The 18,962-nt window shown below is 40.8% G+C and overlaps 1 protein-coding gene across 7 annotated transcripts in view; it reads right to left on the reverse strand.

Annotated features, from left to right (window-relative positions):
* The window catches only part of LOC108032514 (uncharacterized), a 43,398-nt gene that overhangs the window by 10,042 nt on the left and 14,394 nt on the right, over positions 1-18,962 (reverse strand). For 3 of the 7 annotated variants that reach the window (XM_044094248.2, XM_050885566.1, XM_017106347.3), the window contains exons 2-3: positions 6,720-8,510; positions 4,993-5,052 (exon numbers count right to left, since the gene is read on the reverse strand). In XM_044094248.2, coding sequence (XP_043950183.1) covers positions 4,993-5,052; positions 6,720-6,863 — 204 coding nt within the window. In that variant the 5' untranslated portion in view covers positions 6,864-8,510. Of the gene's footprint in view, positions 1-4,992; positions 5,053-6,719; positions 8,530-17,411; positions 18,637-18,962 lie in introns of those variants that run through there. The other 4 variants (XM_050885567.1, XM_017106348.3, XM_044094249.2 and 1 more) reach the window with 3 other exon arrangements.

The raw sequence follows: 18,962 nt of genomic DNA on the forward strand, positions 1-18,962 counted from the left end.
GGGCAAGGCAGAAACAGCGCCTGTGGCACCGCAAATTAAAGTCGTTTTGCGGCTAAATGCGAACTGTACGGGTCTGTGTGTGCGCGAATACCGGGCTTGCGGACTCGGACTTCAAACGGAAGTAGACATTTCTTTTGGTTTTTCTTTTTGCAGCCGGATATCCGGCCGTGAAATGTAAACGTCGCAGCCGAGTTTCTTTTGCTTTGTGTGCTCTTGCCGCTCTAATGAAAATGTCAAACGGCCTGGCAGAGTCTCCTTCGGGTTAATTGAACGCATGTGGCATGTGGTCTCGGGGAAAAGAAATCAAACATAGTCAAGGCAATGGCGAAAGCCATCGATCAGGCCGCTGTTCTGCGCTCAATTTCACATTTCCAGCGACGACGACACTATAAATCAAGCCAAGGGCTGGGGAGAAAGCGCTGAAAAATATGCTACATAATTTGTTCGCAATAAAATGCTTAAAGTGCTGCGCCAAGCACCAAGCCCACTCGAAACGACACTCGACAGCTTTTTTTTAGGACTTTTCCCAGTTTTTTGCTGCTTTTGCCTGGCGGAAAACAATGGAGCGGGACGAACGGAAAATGCATGTCGCTGGTTTTCGGTTCCGTTCGATTGCATTTCATTGCACTGCAAAGTTTTTGCCTTTTCCGGAGCTCTTACCTCCCTTCCTTCGGCTGTTGTTGTTCTTGGCCGGAAAATAGGGGAAACAGTCTATGGCAGCCCAAAACTTTTTGGCCACAAATGGCAGTAAGTCAAGTTGACAGAAGAAGCCAAGTTTAAGTCGAGCCTTTCAAGTGCACACACGAGTGCTGACCGCAAATTGTGCAATTCTCGGCTGCCACATTCCAAGGCCCTTTATCAGACACCGAAAATTGATTAAGTCCTGGTTCGAGTTGGAGGCGTCGTATTACCATTGATTACTTACTGCGACCTTTTGTTTATTTATTTTTATCTTTTTTTTTTTGGCTAAGCTTACCACTCGAACGTATACAGGTTGCGAGCGAGAAGAATCACATCGAAAAGTTTTGGGGAGGGTATGCGAATGGGTTTTCAAGGGATGGAAGACTTTGAGCTTGACGATAGGTATTCTTTGAGCCTGGTTTTGTAGTTGTTTTAAAGCTCCGTACTTTCAAAAAAGATTAACTTAAAGATGTTTGTCACTTTATTTTTAGATAAATATTTGAAAACTAATTTTCAAAGAATATATTTTTATTTTTTAGATTTTTTTAAATTTTTATAAACTACCTCTTCAATTAATTAATTTTCAATTTCATTGCTAATATCTTTTGATTACTGTAAGCTTTTTAATATTTTTTTGACCTAAACACTGAAAACCTAGCTCTGTGTTTGTGTACCTAAACCTGGTACCAAGAAACTTTGCCAAAACCACAAGCCATTAAAAATAGTTAGAAAATATGTTGTATTAGTATTATTGAGGCGTTGTGAGGGTTAGTCAATAAGGCATTTTAGCAGTGCTTAGTTCAAAGATACTTTTTAAGAACTCACTCTTGTGCTTTGGCTTACGGTTAGTCAGCGATTAGCTTGTTGGTTACACGAAGCATTTTTATGGGTGTTGGGTAGGTTTTTTATACAGTAAAGATTGATAGATCGCCCGCCGACATTGTAATATTTTTTAAAATGACATGCAATGGCTTTTGGGCCCACAAGAAAAGTAAAAATAAATGATAGAAATTAAACAATATACTGTCCGTAATTAAGCGCATGCTAGAAATGCACAGACTGCAAGATAAAGATATTTAATAGAGCGCGATATTTGATTGAGAGAAAGTAGAGCGAGACCGACAAGACAATTAAAATGCACGCAGCAAAACAACATTTGTTTGCATTCCACATATATGTAATATAGATAGACACAGAGCTCAGATACTCGGGGGTATATATTTATATAGACAGAAAGAGATAGAGAGTAAGGAGCAGGAAAGTTAATAAAAAATGACGAGCAAGGTAATGCAAACATGCGAGGAAAAAATGTTGAAAATTATACGATAGTTTGTTTGTTGTTCGAATTCCGGCTGTTTTTACGTCCCAATATGGCTAGAATTCAATTTGGCGCATATACACACAATTACACGCGCGCACACACACACACTCACAAAAAATTACAAAGATAAAGATATTTATACGGATTTAAGCTACTAAACCTAGCACGCTACTAAGTTTTTTAGTCACACAGAGCACGGGCCACAGCACAAAGAGAGAGAGAGAGATATACATATTATATATAATGAGAGACAGAGAGAGAGCATTGTGATTACAATTTTAGACACCAATATTAGGAATAGAATCGGTAAATTTGCATGGATCACAGTAACTTGACTCCTTAAAATTTAGACTGTACCTAATTGTCGATCTGAATTATTCATTGATTTTCATTTTAGCAAGCGTTGCATACTTTTGGGTTGATTTCTTTTTGAGGGTGAAATATAGGTGTAATTAAATGTCGCGTACCTGCGATTGAAAGAAATGAATAGAAAACAGTGTTTAACAGGAGTACGAGTGTGTGTGTTGGTGTGTTCTTGTGGTCATTTTGGAGATTTGGTGCGTGCTTCGCATTGAGTAAGAGAAAGTAGGAAGAAAGTAGAAGGGAAACCATAGAAATCTTGTCTCGTGTGTGTGTGAAAAGAAAGGCTTAATTTCAAGCATAAATAAATATTAAAAGCAACGATTGAAGCTCGCAGCGTATATTTTCCCAGAACAGTGCCACATGTGTCAACATTAATAATGAAAATTAAAATAAAACAAATAAATTAAAAAAGTCATGAATTTGTAATGCAAACCTATCAATTCCGGTTTTGCCTTTATACATACTTTTAAGTCTTCCCCAAAAGTATGCATAGAAAATGTATGCCAAATTTTCTTAGTTTTCGCTGGCAAAATTAAATGGATCTTGTTTATCAATAAATCAATTCTACATTTTCTCATTTATGCAGGGTTAGATGAAATGCGCTTAATTGGCTTGGCTAGGTGGGATTCGATTTTTTATTTTAATTTTGGTTGGGTTTTTTTTAGCCGGCTTAGCTAAATTCAAAGGCTTTCTAAACTACGAAAAACATTTCCTTACATTGTATTTATAAATTGTATTTGTTATAGAAAACACGCCAACTCTGACTTACCCAGAACGCTGGAAATGTGTTTGCATATTGACTTACAGAACCCAAATCTAAGGAACAACAATTCTCCCACCCAAAAAGCCTTTCAACCCACAGCCAAAATTTCTGCTGTGTACACGTTTCGGTATTTTCATTTTTCTGTTTTTCTTTTTTCTGCTGCCTTATTTGTATTGTATTCTCTGGTTGTTTTTGTTTTTAGCGCTTGCTTCAACATGTGAATGTTCCACAAAAAAATGGTTTCGGGCCGAAATTAAAATGTGCATTTCAATTTAAGGCAAAAGTTTCACTTTGGCAGCCGTCTCGTCGCGAATCGGTCGGCATTGTCAAAGGGAAACATTTTTTTTTCACTTTTATTTTGCCGTTTTTGTAAAACATTCAATTTGATTTTTTTTTCATTTGGATTCTTTGCTTTTTTTGTTGCCAAGCGTTTTTGTTGACTTCTTGATTGGTTTGACTTTGTGGAACAAATTTCGCAATTGAATCAAGTTGAGCTCCTAGATCGAAAACGGGAATGAGAGGCAAGTAAGCTTTACAGAATCTTTTGGGAAAACTTGATACCATTTTGTTTATTTTATATTAATGCATTTTGCTTGAGTGTTTTGTTTGGCGGTTGATTGTTTTGTTTTTCTTTTGTGGTTGCTGTTTGGTTGTTAGTTAATGTTGCATACTTTCTTTTAGTTTATCGTTTGATTGTTTCATATGTCTGTTGTTTTCTTTTGTTTTCTTGATGACTACAAATGAAAAATTAAAGCCAACTAAACGAATAAAAAACCAAAAAAAAATTGGTGAAACTAATTGCTAATTGATATAGGAGAGAATGAGAGCTCACATAATGAGTTTCGTATGTAAATTGAGTTGAATTTGCGGATGGCAAACTTGTTGAGTTTTGCCACTGATTTATGCTAATCACTATTCCGATGGTATGTTAATTAAACCGCTCTAAATTTACAAGGGCCAGTAATTGTGGTTGTGTATGGTTAACTTAAATGTTGCGCCGAACGTGGGGCCTTGAATCACAGAAAGTTGGCGCCCAACGTGGGGCCTTAAATACTCAAATTTGGCGCCCAACGTGGGGCCTTAAATAAATGTCATTAAAGCTTAACTTATCTCATTTTGTAGGCACTCATTCTCTGCCTTGGCATGTATTTTTGATGTGGATGGGCACTGGGTTCACACGTTTACTGAAGTTTAGCTGGCAGTTCTTGCAGTACAGTCGCTGGCTCCTTACACAAAACGGCATGGAGGGGTCGTTCAAATCAAAGCAATGAAAATGCTTGTAAATATTCAATGCAATTCCTTTGGTCGGAACCTTTTCCTTCGCTAGCCCTGCTTTGCAGTTAATAAAATATTCAAAACATTTTATTGGCTTCGGCATAATGCTCAAACACACACCAATGCAGACCAAGAAAAATATTTTTAATATTTCATGTGCAAATGCGTTCTGGGCATAGTACGAAATTTAATGAACTAAAGCGCAAAAAAGTACCAAATAAAAAATTAAAAACAGTTTGCATACAAAGAGACAAAGAAGCAGACAGATAGCGGATAGAGGTTTGGGGATGTTTGGGGAGAAAAGAGAGATCAAATGCAAAGCAAGTGAATTATTTACAAGCATTTTCATTGTACTTTCAAATTACAACCAACTGCAAGACGGTAACGTAAGCGGCACATCGCAATTGCATGGAGGCAATCACGCAGGTGATCATTACGTTACACATATACAAAGAAACACGTGAGACACTTGCACGTGATGAACGAACGATAGAACGGAAATAAAAGGTTTGTTTCCATATTTTCTGGACTGGTATGTAAATGAGTGTTCTTTTTTGTATTTTTTCAAAATGAATGCGTTGACACTTACTTCCGGCGGTGGCGGAGGCGGCTCTGGAGGCGCCACGGGCGTGGTCACGTATGTGTTTTTCTAGTTACGCAATTGGTGAACGATAACGGTTCGTTACGGATTACATCGACATTGGCGAAATTTGAAATCAAAAATTTAAGACATAAGACACATAATTTGTGTGATGTGTTTTTGCGTGAAACTTATGCAGTATCGTTAGGCGAAAATTACAGGGTGAAAGTATAGTAGTTTTGAGAAGAAGAATGATAGCGAGTGAAAGAAAGGATAGTTGAAAATTGTAGTGTTGTGTTGGTGCGTGTTAAGCAAACTAAGGTGTATAATGGGTTGATCCGTGGATCCCTGTGAAACAAGAGATCCATGGATCAATTTCTCAAAACTAAGAGATTAATCCGTATACTTGTTGCTACAAAAATATAAATGTGTGCCAAATTATAAATCATTTGATGTGCTTTATATATTTGTTATGTAGGTAATTTGTATTTGATATTTCATAGCTCGTTTTTGGTTTTGGTTTATCTGAGTTAGGTTTAGTGAGGAATAGTTAGAAGCACTTGCTTTGGATACTGTTGAGTACTACTCGACTATTTAACAGGGTGCAGCGTGTGAGTGGGAAGAGCGCACTAGATATGTCTGATTTGTGGGTGAAGAACTACACACGTCTTTGGTTATACTGACTTTTATTTATACGTTACATAGAGTTTAAGCAAGTGCAAAGTAGGCGAGAGTGTCTGAGTTATCTTGGGGCTGGTGATTGGGGTTGGGTCTTAGTGGGGGGCTTGGGGTCGACTTGGAGGTGGGGTCTGTGCAATGTTTCAGCTACAGTTGAAGCTAAGTGTGGGACTGGGTGACAGACAGATAGTTATTGGTTAGAGCGTTTATAGAAAGTTACATTTGGTGGGATAGAGACAGAGGGTTAGGCAGAGAGCTAGACAGAGATATATAGATAGTTGGATAGCTATATAGAGAGAGATAGAGGTAGAGAGTTGAGCAAAAGCACTAATAGTTTGCTGAGAATTGAATAAAGGTGGTTAAGCTAGTTGTACAGCGCATTTAGTTGTTGGCTGGCAGAGCTCTTGACTTGAAATATGTAGTATCTATGGATATATCGCATATTGTAAAATTCTCTACTGAGTTAACAGTTAATTCAAAAATTCGTTCCAAAGCGGCTCTACGTTCTAGAATCGGGGATAGTTTGGGCAAACGCTAAATTAACTGCAAGATCAAGTAAAGAGATGGAGAAAAAGTTGAATTCTATTAAGTTAACCTAGCAGAGAGTTGCCACACTACTTAGGAGAAACGTATGCTCTGATGGTAGTTAACTCTGGGGCGTTTCTGAAATCAAAATAGAGTTTGTGTCTTGGGCTCGAAACTAGGGAGGCTCGAATAGAGAAAGGGACAGGTAGAAGTAGACAGATAGAGGGGGAGAGAAGAGTACAGATCGGAAGAATAGTCAGATAGTGGGGGTAGTTTTGGATGGGGTTTTGGTTTGGGGCTGGAAATTAGAATTTCTTTTAAGCTGATGATTTTCAGTTTGACGACTTTTAAGAAAATTTGCGCTCTTCGATTTTAGTTTTGGGTACTTAGTGGGTCAGAGATTAAACTTTTGCTTTACTGATTTCTTTTGATTTTAGGGGCTTCTTCGTTTCAGAAGTAGACAGACTGAGAGAGATTCATAGAATGTGGTTTAAATTTAATTAGGTATTTTGTTTGGTATTTTATATTATTACCCATGACTCAGGTGGATAACGAGGAAATGGAGCTATTTCTTTAGTTGCTACATTACTAGGCAACTCAAGTCTTCCACCTAATTTTCGTAGCTTTCTTCTTCTCGCCACCCGAGATTTCGATCTTAGCATCAATGCGGCCTGCATCTTGGTGTTGTTTTTTTTTCTTTTTGTTTACGGTTAAAGTTCTTTCGGTTTTTTGGTTTTTCTTTTTTTTGGGTTGGTTTGTTTGTCTTGTGTCGGCTGATCAACGGTGCGTATGCGTCACGTCAGGTCGGGTCAGTGATTGCGTATCCGTTGGGGTGGCGTTCACAGTTCGAAATCAATGGGATGACACAGGTTACAGGTTTAGGAGCTTAATAAACGAACGTCCAAACTAAGTGTCGCGTCTGGGCGTTACGGGAGTCGTGAGGGCAGCATCCAAAAAGGGCGTGCGTTCAGTCCGGTTGCGGTTACTTTCTCAACTTTCTCAACAACTACGAGAACGTACTGATAGGCACAAAGAGGAGGAGTATAGAAATATAGAAGCAAAGAGTAATATTTTTGTGGTATTCTTTTTTCTTTGGATTGTTTCTGGTTTTTTTACGAAAAAATCAGAAATCTTTTTGTGTAGTGCTGTAGTTCTTGTGGTGGTTGTTGGGTTTTTTTTCTGTAGCTGTGGTTGCGGTTGGAAAAACTGCGTCAGCCCCGGGGGAAGTGACTGGCGCAGTTGAGTGGCGGGCTGAGGATGGGCTGCGTTGATCGCCAGTGGTCGGCTGCTATTCTAGCTCCGTTAAGTCGTTGTTGTTGCTGTGGTGTTGTGTTGTGTTTTTTTCCAGCGATGATGCTTCTGACTGCGCCGGCGACTCGTCCTGCGGCGCTCCTGTGAGTCCTGGCTCATAAACGGCTAAGCACGGCGTGGAGATCGGGAGTCGGGAATCGTGAATCGGGAATCGGATGTTGTGTGGCTTCTGCTATGGATATATCGTTACGTAGCGGAGCGTAACGCAACGCCTGGCCTTTTGCTACGTAGCGTTCACGTCACGCAGCTTTGTATTCGTAGGCGATTTCATTTTCGTTTGGATTTTGGCATTGAAAGCTATAAACATTTATTAATATCTATGAATTGACCGTTGCCGTTGGCGCAGCGTTAACGTGGGCGCACTTCGATTTTTAGGTAATTGATTGATCGCCTTAGTCTATGCATTTCCAAGTTTATCTTATCTTTATCTTATAATTTTTTAGTTTGCACGTAGAAAAGTCTTCGAGTTTAGTTATTAGTTACTTTACTTATTCGTTTTTCCGTTCTCGACTTAGGCTAGTAATTAACGTTAGTGGCTACGAAGTTGAGTTTTAGAGTTAATTTCGTTTAGGCTACAATGAGAGAAGGCAATGTCGTTGTCGAATTTTATTGTTGAAGTAACTCGTATTGGTTGTTCAATATATTTTATTCCGGTTCGATCACATTTGGTGCAGTTAATTTAAGTTTTTAGTAAGTAGAAAAAATATTTAAAGCTTTCTTGTTGTGTTTTATTTTGTTGTTTTTCTTTTTTGTAGCACTAAATGTCATTATCGTTAGCTATAGAAAAGTCAGGCCCACACAATATACGCTCATTTTGATTTCTCGTTCCGTTTCCGCTGCTGCCATTTTCCGAGGCTTAATTAACGTGGATTTCGTTTGTAGTTAAAGTATCTTTATTTATATTTTATTAGTTGTTCATATCACATTTGTTGCAGTTTTACAATTCATGGCATTCGTTTGGTTTACTCAATTTTTATATCTGTGTTCTTTGCTGCGGCTCCATTTAAAATTTGCTGTTGAATGAATAAATAACTTTTGATTTCAATTATGGTGAGTTTACTTCCCGCATATTACTGTGTGCATTTATTTCGTACATTAGTTAAACTTTAAAACAATGGCAGGGAAATTAAATATTGTATGTTATGAATAACATATACTTTTGTGTTTATTGTCTTTTTTTATATATTATTGATTGATTTCTTGTAAACATTCATCGTTATGGCTCGCCATTTTAATAATTCAATTTATTAAAGTAAATTGATATGGTTTTATCAAGTTATTGATTCAATACCATGAATACAAACGAGAGCCCGTTGGCAAACAATGAAACCCATGGCAATAAAGCAAATTATTCATTTATGAAGATAGCCTCACTTGAACGCACCCAGTGCACTTGGCACATCTTCGACTCAAATCAATTTCAGATCCTGCCCTCGCCTTGGCCCCCCATGACTGAAGACTTAAGACATGTCGAGTGCAAAGTTTCCAGGCCGTTGCAAATCACTTGCAAAAATCTGGTGAGTAATGCAAACATAGAAAATATTTATGGCATATAAACCGTGCTGCTGCCCTGCAATGCCATAATTCAAATGGCTGCGTGGAGATGGGGTGGCAGCGATCCCGAAAAGGAAGGCCGTGGCAAAGTTACGGCTGCTGGGAGCTGCAGCTGCTGGAATTCATATGCAAATCCGCAGCGGGGATGCCTTTGTTGGGCAAGTGGAACAGCGACCTAAGCAAAACTGGCAACTGCGAACCGAAAATTTCAATAATTCAACAGCGCAAAGCGGAAAAAGTCACTCGTTGAACGATGCAGATGAAATTTTAATGAAATACAGATTCATGCAAAAGCCACACACGCTCTCAGACGCAGCCACACACTTGCAGAGCCCTTCATACAGTTGAGTTCAAAAAAATAGAAGCAGTGGGGACTGTTTAAGGGCTTAAATAAGACTTAGAACAAAATAAAATTAATGCTTTTGTGCTTGGTTTTAACATATTAAAATAGCACGGCTTAATATATAAATTTTACTAGGAAGTTTTCTTTTTAGGAAAGTAATTTACATAAAAGATACTACCAGGAATTTATTCAATAATACTAAATTATAAATAAAAACCAAATAGGATTTTCAAAAAATTAAGAAATATTTCGGGTCCAAATTGTTTTATGACTCGTATTTTCATTCAAGAGAATTCAAGAATTTGAGCCCCAATTTTTTAAAGATCATACATTCGTTCTATAATTTAAAGACTATATAAATGATCCTGACTGTGCATTTGGCTAACTCATGGTAAGGTCGATGGCACTAAAGCATTCTCGTCGCACTACTTTATGGCTCGCCTTTTGTTTCTTTCACTAAAATACTATAGTTATGACACCGGCTTTGCACTCAAATCCATACAATGCGGTCCTAGTGGGAAAATAAATTGGACTTAAGAACTCGCGACCAACTATTTTATGGCTCACAGTTTTGTTTTTTCTCTGAAACACTATAGCTATGACCCCGACTGTGCGTCCGGATCCATACAATGCAGACCTCGTGGTCGTTAATAGAGAAAAACATGGCAGGCGCAGCTGACATAACAAAAGCTGGCTGCCTGACTCCGACTGACTGGTTGCAACGCCTAAAAGATTGCTACATTTTCGCAATTAAACACAGACGCAGCACACACACACACATACCCGCATTCGCGCTGTGTGCGCTCTGTGTCTGTGTGCGTTGCGCTACACATGTTGCTATTTGGCAGCTAGTCGCCAAGAGCGGCAGCAACAATGTCATGCTGACAACATAAGCGCATAAAAGTATACTATGAAAATTAATTTGTGCCATGATTTCGCCAAAGAGATACATATAGGCAAGGATCAAGGGATGGGAATGGCAATGGGTAGCGAAGGGACAATGTGGTTTCGCAAGAGTGGAAATAATATATGACGCTCTGCTGTAAATTTCATTAACACTGAATTGCCCTATTCTTTTGTGAGAAATAGTCTGCCGGGTCCCATGCATTTTATGGCCAATTGTGTCGAGTGCATTACACGGAAATTTATACAGCTCTGCGGATAGAGTTAAGTGGATATCCAAAAAACCCAGGCCCAAGGGCACTTCAATTTCATCAGCACCCCAATGATAGATGGTCGATAATAGTTAACTTGACACTTTCAATTATAAAAAGTCATCAATTACTCGCGGAAGTTAAGGTGGCAAGTGTGCATTACAGGCACGGAAATTACATTTATAAGCTACCTTGAGTTTTATGCTGGTCTTGAAGATTAATCGATTGTAAAAACAATTTTTTAGTATATCCTACTTTTAAATCATCCTACAATTTATTAAGGTATTTCTTAGTTTTCGTATTTAAGTAGCATACTTTTCTTTTTACTGTGTAAACCTTATATGAATCTCATTTTCGCTGGTAAACATCATCAGACTTTCGTAATACCACGGCGGTCTACCTTTAACCTTTCCTCGTTGGCGTTATGCAGCCTATTTAGAACATTATAATCTTTGAACTTATGGAAATTCAACTTTCACATTTCGCCGTCAGTTTAAAATACAGCTCGGTCCCTCAAATCAATATGATGGTAAGCAGGAGGCACGAAAGTAGCCCTTAAAACCGCAACCAAGTAGCCAACCGCATACAGCCCCCTATCGACTGTTGCTCAGGTGGAACACTGTGGTGAGTGCATATATCTCGGGTTAATTAATGTGAATGCCGAACCCCTCTGGCTGGCTGACTGTCGAATTTTTGGCACAACGCCCGCCGACTTGTTCACCTGGTTCTCTCGACGGGCGCCTTGTCTGCAGGTAATTAAAGGCGAACGAGGCGCCCCTCGACGAGGATACGGAATTTGCATATGCCAGATGCCGTGAGAAATGGCAACTGTCCTCGTTGAGAGTCATGTTATGTGATTGTTGACAGCCATCGAGGCGACTGAGTGTGTGTCTGCGTGCCCGCTGTTTGCTGTTTGGGGTTTGCTCGAAATTGGCTGGCAAATTTACCCTGGCCAACCGCTAACCAGGGTTAATTGGGCATAAGTTATTGAGCTGTTTCGATGCGGGGGCAGCTTCATCGACACTTAATTAGTGGTTAATTTTTCAGTGAGCGTAAACTTTTTACGTTTTTTTAAATTTCCCTTCACAGTTAAGTTAGAAACGTGCATTTACAAATTTAAAACTTTGAAAGGTAATCTCATTTTATGCATCCGTTGTGTATAATGTTGTATAAACTTAACATTTATATCTAGAAAACACTAGAATCTTAAGATCGTTAAATAAGGTGTCCAAAAGTATACCACAAAATTTTATGTACCAGCAATTTTTTTTTCTTTTGAATCACAAACTCCAATGCACCAATTCGGATTCAGAGCCGGCCACAGTACGATTGAGCAATTGCACCGTGTAGTCAATCACATCCTGAAGGCCTACGACAATAAAGAATACTGCAACGGCATCTTTCTTGACATACAACAGGCATTTGATAGAGTTTGGATCCCGGGACTACTAGCCAAAGTCAAAACAGCGCTGCCAGCCAACCTGTTTAAGCTCATCAGATCGTTTCTCACAAACAGAGATTTTTGCGTCCAGTCCAGAGACGCAATCTCTGCAAATGTTGCCATTACAGCTGGCGTTCCCCAAGGAAGCGTCTTAGGACCGCTACTGTACTCCATCTTTACAGCAGACATCCCCAAGCCAAGCTATGAAGAAATGACCTACGACAACAGCAAAATGCTGCTGGCCAGCTTCGCTGACGACGTCTGCTTTCTCAGCTCCTCGAACAGTGAGACCGAGTCTTCACAAACGCTGCAAACCTACCTCAACGAATTCGAGAAATGGGCCACGGCGAACAATATCAAAATCAACGAAAGCAAATGCGTAAACGTTTGCTTTACGTTACGCCGAAAAACAACTCCGGTGGTCCACATTAATAATGTGGACATAGAGCAAGCGACTAAGGCGAAATACCTAGGCCTCACACTGGACAAACGCCTAACCTTCCGAGAACATATTGCCAGAGTCGTCAAAATGTGCAACCTAAAGCGGAACCAATTATTCTGGATGCTAAACAAGAAAAGCAAACTATCTCTAAGATGCAAGCGGCACATTTATCAACAAATCATCGCACCAACTTGGAGATATGGAATCCAAATTTGGGGAGTGGCGGCTGCGTCCCACCGAAAACGTTTCCAAACCGTCCAGAACAAAACATTAAGACAAATCACTGGCTGTGAGTGGTTCGTTAGCGGCCAAACGCTTCACAATGACCTAAACCTGAGTCTTGTTGAAGACCAAATATCGTTCTTCTCAAGCAGGTACAACGACCGTCTAACTGCCCACCGTAATCGTCTAGCCCGGAGATTACAGGGGGCTATCCCAATTCGCAGGCTCAAAAGAAGACATTTTGGGCTGCTCCTAAGAGACTAATATGAATATATTATTTACTTGAAACTAGTCGTAATTTGATCTACTCCTATATACCAAGTTGAAAACTAATTATAATTTATAATTAAGAGATTATTTACTTAAGAAAACATTTAGGTTAAAGGCTTTAATTAGATCTGTTCCTGGATTATATTAAATAAAGATGTTAATTAAAAAAAAAAAAAAAAAAAAAAAAAAAAAAATCACAAACTTGTTTATTGCATACTTTTAGACTTAAGAATATAAGATTTATATATAAGATTTAAGTTTTACAGATTACAAATAAGTTACTCAATCAAGTTTTAAATGTATATTTAAGTACTGCTCAATTTGTGGCTCAGTTAAACGACTGTGAATCGATGCATTTATACTGCTCTACTCAATTTTGCATAAACCCCTTTTCCAATTTTCCCCTAGTAAATATCCCTTGGGAGTCCGGCCATAAAGCTGTCCCCGTAATTTCGGAGCTGTGCACATTCTGCAGAGTAATTTGTGTATTTTTAAATGATTTTTATTGTCGATGGCAGTGGCCATCAACAACAGCAACAACGCGGGCCAAACTTCGAAGATAAATGTTGGCTGAAGGGGGATGAGCAAACAGAGAAAAAAGCATCGAGCCAAAATCGAAAATTAATTTAAATGCGGCTTTGTAATAAACGAGAAGCGTTTCTTACTTTCTCTTTTCCCCTCTGTATGTGTGTGTGTGTGCTTAAAGTGAATGAATTATGCAACAATAATTCAATGAAGCCGCCGCAAAGTATGCAATAAACAAGAAACTGTCATTGAGTCCTTTTTTTTTGGGTGTGCACAAGGATGATTACCACTGTATTTGGGAGATGGCTTTGGGTAAAAATCCGGATTGAAGTGGAGAGAGAGCGGGCTGTGCACTGGCAATATGTCAGTTACAATTACGAGAACTGGCCAGGACCGACGTGCCTGACAAACAATTACCAGCAACCGCCGAGAATTGGGAAAAATGGGCCAAGAGGATGTCTCCGCTGCGATGTGCAGTGGGCAAGTGGGCAAAGGGAAGCTGGCGCCGGATCCAGGCGACAGTTTGAGTAATTATCGAGGCTGCATTCTGAGGCAGCAACAATCGCCAGCGTCGCACTTTTTGGCAGACATCCTGTGTAATTGGAAATTAAATTACGACTACGACGACTTGCTGGCAACTGGCTGTAAATCAAGCCATCTTGTTCATTTGGGCGTAAGCGATTTGATTCATCAAACTGAAATGATCACAATCGAACGGCCTCGAGTCCCTGATTGGACCAAGGGGCTGACTCGTATTCGGTCTAACCATCTGGCCTTGACATGGATTTTCCATTAATATAAACGTTCTCTAAGCTAGATAATTGAGAAATCTACATTGCAATTGCATGTTTAAGGCAATTTAAGTGGAAGCCAAAGTGTTTCTGATTAGATTAGATTGGAAATTAAACAGCAAAGTGGCCAGTTAAAAGATACTTGAAATATTTTTTAATTTAATCACAAAGATTTTATATTTGTACATAACATAAGACGTACCTAAATAGTAAACCCTATTATAAAATTAAAAATATCTTTCCGAAACTTTCTAAGCTTTTGCGTGGGTAAAAAATTAGTATTAGTAGTAGGTAATGTTTCTTATATACATAACAAATCTAAACTCTTTCCAAACTGCTAATATTCAAGGTAAAAAAATACAATCTTTATAAAAAACATCTATTTTGTCTTTTGTAAACTTTAAATTTTATGAATGACCCTTGAAATTGACAAAATAAAGACCCAGCCATTAGATAGCGAATCGTAATCCCCATCTCTGCTAAGATTTTACAACACGTTACCACTAAATCTGTTCCAAATTCCCTGCGATAGGCAAACATGTGCAGTGGGCAATTAATGCTAATGCAGTTATTTATCTCAATGTCGCCATTTTGCTTATTCATAAATTTTAGAAAACCCCCCTCTAGCGAAAAACCCACCATAACACGTTTATTTCCACCTTTATTACAAGTCTTTCGCCCATTTTCATTTCACGTTTTTCCGGCGGGGTGGGAAAAGCGGCAGCGTGGGCGACGGGACAAATGGCGATGATGATATTTTTTCGCATTTCTGGCGTCCGCCATTTTGCCGCATACTTTTTTCTCTATTTTCCAGCTAATTTACTAGCGTTTGTTTTTGTGCACGAGGCGCTCGGGAATGCATACACACATATAGAAAGCCATGGAAAAGTCCATGTCTCTCTTAGCGATTCGAGTGGCAGAAAATAAGACTAGAAATGACGCTGGCGTGGGTTCCAAGTTCCAGTTCCAGAGAATATAATAAATTTCAGACGCCGCCAGACGCTTTTGCTGTTTACTTTCTTCGCTTTTTGTACTTTCTCGCTGGCCCTTTAATTTTTTTACACTCTGTTTTGGTTGAGAACAGGAGGTAAGCTTGCTTTGAATCCTCAAAGGTGCGATCTTCTTACCGTAGAACCACCGCTTATTTTAAAGCGTTTTAGATCGATAAAAAAATGTCCAATGGAAACTACTTAAACAGAAACAATTAATAAACATAGGTCAGACTATTTATTTGTTTTTAAATCCCAAGACTTTTCTTGTGAAATTGTGATAACTGGCATTCCAATATTAATTACTTTGATTATAATTAAAAAAAAAAAACTTATTTTGATGGATGAAAAACTTATTTTGATGGTTATAAAAATAAATTCCTAACTCAATACCTATTGACCTATTTTTAAGTACTATTAAACATGCGTATTGCCAAGATAAATAGGTTCTCCCACAACTGATGAGAATAATTGTGTCGATTCAGTGAAATTTATTTGTTCTGTTGAAACGCTTTTTGTGGACTTGGTTTTTCCCATTTTTCCCGGCGCTTCCGTCTTCGAAACGCGGTCTTACACAGAACTTCTTTTGTGCGCACGTTTTGTTTAATTTGTGCAAGTTTCGTGCTTTATTCCGCATAAAGACCTACATATACATAGTGGATTCGCTGCTTATGCAAGTCAAATAATAGCGCAGTGCTAAGTTTTTTAATTTACCGCCTCTCATCCAGAGCCCATTAAGTGAGTCGTGATCCGGGAGCGAGATGGAAATGCAACCCTCTGGCTTACGACTTTAAGGAGGAGATTTTAAGTCGCTGAGACGGCCACCTTGCAATTTTATGGCACACATTCGGTGTTGCCATTAGCCTTTTACACAACATTTGGCAAGCGGCGCCAGTTGGGAGAGGCGCCGACCTGCTGGAGATGGGGCAAAGTGGGGGCGTGGTGGGCCTGCCAAGCTTTTTTTGCCGGGCTGGGCATTATCAGGCCGATACAAAGGCACATTATGCGCTTTCGATTCTCGGATTGTTGTTATGCATGCATACTTGCAGTCGTCGTTGCCCTTTTCCTCCCGGTCCCACCATCATTTTCCCCGTCGATGACGCCGTTATGGCAACGCCATCGCCATCGCCACCGCCTCCAAATGGGGCTAGTCGAGAGGAAAGCTGCACGGACATATCGAGCTTGTTGACTCCTGCCAAAAGCCAAAAGCTACTTGTCCTTATTAGAGATGCCGTAAGTGCAGCATGTGTGGGTGTGGATTGTCAGAGCAACTTGCATAGCCTAGATAGAATGTTTTAAATTTCTATTGTACGATAAGGAAAACATAACTTTACTGGAAGTATCTTGGTTCGAATGGGTAAAGTCACAGGGAGCTCCCTTAAGAAAAATATTGAATGTAATTTGCTGTAACCATAAAAATGAACATGGCTACACTGCGTATGAGTTATGAAAACTTACTCGTGGCAAGCTCCCAATATGTTTGAAAACTTCAGAAAACTAATTATATAATAAATTAATTATATAATAAACCGGTATCTCCTCAATTTTGGTAATTGCAATTGCAATGGTCCGATAGAGTATTTAGTGTTCCCGTTGGTTTGAACATATTAGTCTGTATATAAAGGATGCATAATGCTTATGCCCAATAATGAATGTCCAATACCAATAAAAATAATGCCATTTACTTGGCCCTTCAACAAAATTTTAGGTTATGTGGTAGCACAATAATATTAAAAATGTATAAATATGAATTGATTAATGCCATTAATAATAAATAAGAATTTATTTATAGCCCGCTTTAAGAGATTCAGTGAGGTTGTAAGAAAGTAATGTAAGTTATTGTTAAGTAAGTATGGCCACACATTAAATACCTCATAACATTGTTTATTTGATAGTCAAATATTACCAACCATGTTTTACGTTTATTTATAACTTAAGACCACACGTTATAGATTTTAAAACGCTTAAGATAAAAAGATTTCGCAAGGAAAGTAAGTAAATACATTGTTCGACACACAGCCTTCAACTCACAACACTCAGCACTCAACTTACAACACTCATACACAGATATTTTAGTTATATGGCATGCAGAGACATAGCAGGCATGGTCAAAAATCGGGGGTTGGGATCACACTTAGTATCGGGATCTAGAATGGGGCTGTTCATGATCGGGTCGGAATTACCTCGAGGTGCTCGCACACGCAGATGCCCTCCTCGCAGTAGGCGCATATCTGCATCTTGCGCCCATTGGCCCCCAATCCTTTGAAGATCAGCTGCGGCTCATCGGCGAGCAGCGGTTCGTACTGCGTCTGCTGGACTCCGGCGCTGAACTGCAGCTCCCGCAGCTGCCGCTTCAGGCCACCGCCAGTGTCCAGCTCGAAGGCGTCGCTCCTGCGCATCCTGTACACGCTGCACTTGCGCTCCAGCTGACCCGGCGTTGGCGGCGCCGGCTCTTCCTCGTCCTCCTCCAGCCCCACGCTGGCGGTCAGCGGCTGCCGCTCGGCGGACGCCTCGAAGAGCTCCTCCGGCCCGGGACGACGCAGCTTGGCCACATGACCCGGCGAGGCCATGGGCGTGGCCGGCGTTACAATGATGGCATCATGGTGGGGCACAAACATGGCGCCGGCGCCATCGCCAACGCCAGCTAACTCTGCCCGCGCCTCGGCCGCCAGGGCGGCGGCGGCGGCAGCGGAAGTGCTGGCCAGCGGCGGAGACGTGGGCGTGGCTGTATCCAACGAGGTCACTGTCGTTTTAACGCCGGCCACTGCCGATGGCGAATCTGCCCCCGCCTCCATGTGCGAGACCAGCGGCAGCGTGGCCGTCGCCGATTTGTGCAGCTGTCCGGCGGCGGAGATCACCGGCTGGAAGCCGGCGGCACTGCTGCCGCTGCCGGAATGCCGATGCACCAGTTTCGGTGAGACGCGTCCGTGGGATGAGGCGAACTGCTGGTAGGGCGTCTGCCCATGGTGACTTAGAACAGGAGCAGGCGCGTGGGCGGGTCCATGGGAGTGCGAGTGGGCGTGTGCGTGGGCATGCCCGTGGGAATGGGCGTGGCCGTGGGAGTGCATGCGCAACTGCAGCACCGACTGGGTGTCACCCTCCTCGATTGGCAGTAGGAGCTTCGATTGCGTCGTATAGGTGGCGCTCAGCTTGCGTCCATGGGGCTGCGGGGCGCGCAGATAGTTGGTGGGCAGCTGGTGGAACTGGCGCGACTGGCTGCGAGTGGGCGTGGAGGCGCCCTCGGCGGCCAAGTCGCCGGATGCAAGTCCGGCTGCTCCGGCCGCCTTCGGTGGATGCAGCTTCGCCTGGAGCTGTTGGGTTTTCTTCTGCTGGCGCTGGCGCTGCCGCGCCTGGCGGGAGGCCAGGGAGGCGCCACCCGCTGCTGCATACATCTTGGCTGAGGAGGGCTCGGGTTCGGGGTCCGGATGCGGGTTAGGATTTGGTTTTCGGGTTACAAACTAAATACTGGGATTACATTCGGTTTTGCAGTTGTTTTGCCGACAGACCTAAGCTCAAGTTTACTCTTACTAAATTATACAATGGTTCTTCAATATTTTAATATATCCTCTCAAATTGAAATCGGGTTTGGTTATTTTTAGCTGCCTATCCCTGAAATCCACTACCAACTCTTATAAAGCGTGTGTAAAACGAATTAAAAAAATTTTCTGTTAGCAAAAAGTGTTTCGTTTTTGTCCCTGTAAAAACTATTCCTCAACCCTAACGCCTTTATATCT

This window comes from Drosophila biarmipes, chromosome 2L, assembly GCF_025231255.1.
Source record: "Drosophila biarmipes strain raj3 chromosome 2L, RU_DBia_V1.1, whole genome shotgun sequence".
NCBI classification, from domain to species: Eukaryota; Metazoa; Arthropoda; class Insecta; order Diptera; family Drosophilidae; genus Drosophila; species Drosophila biarmipes.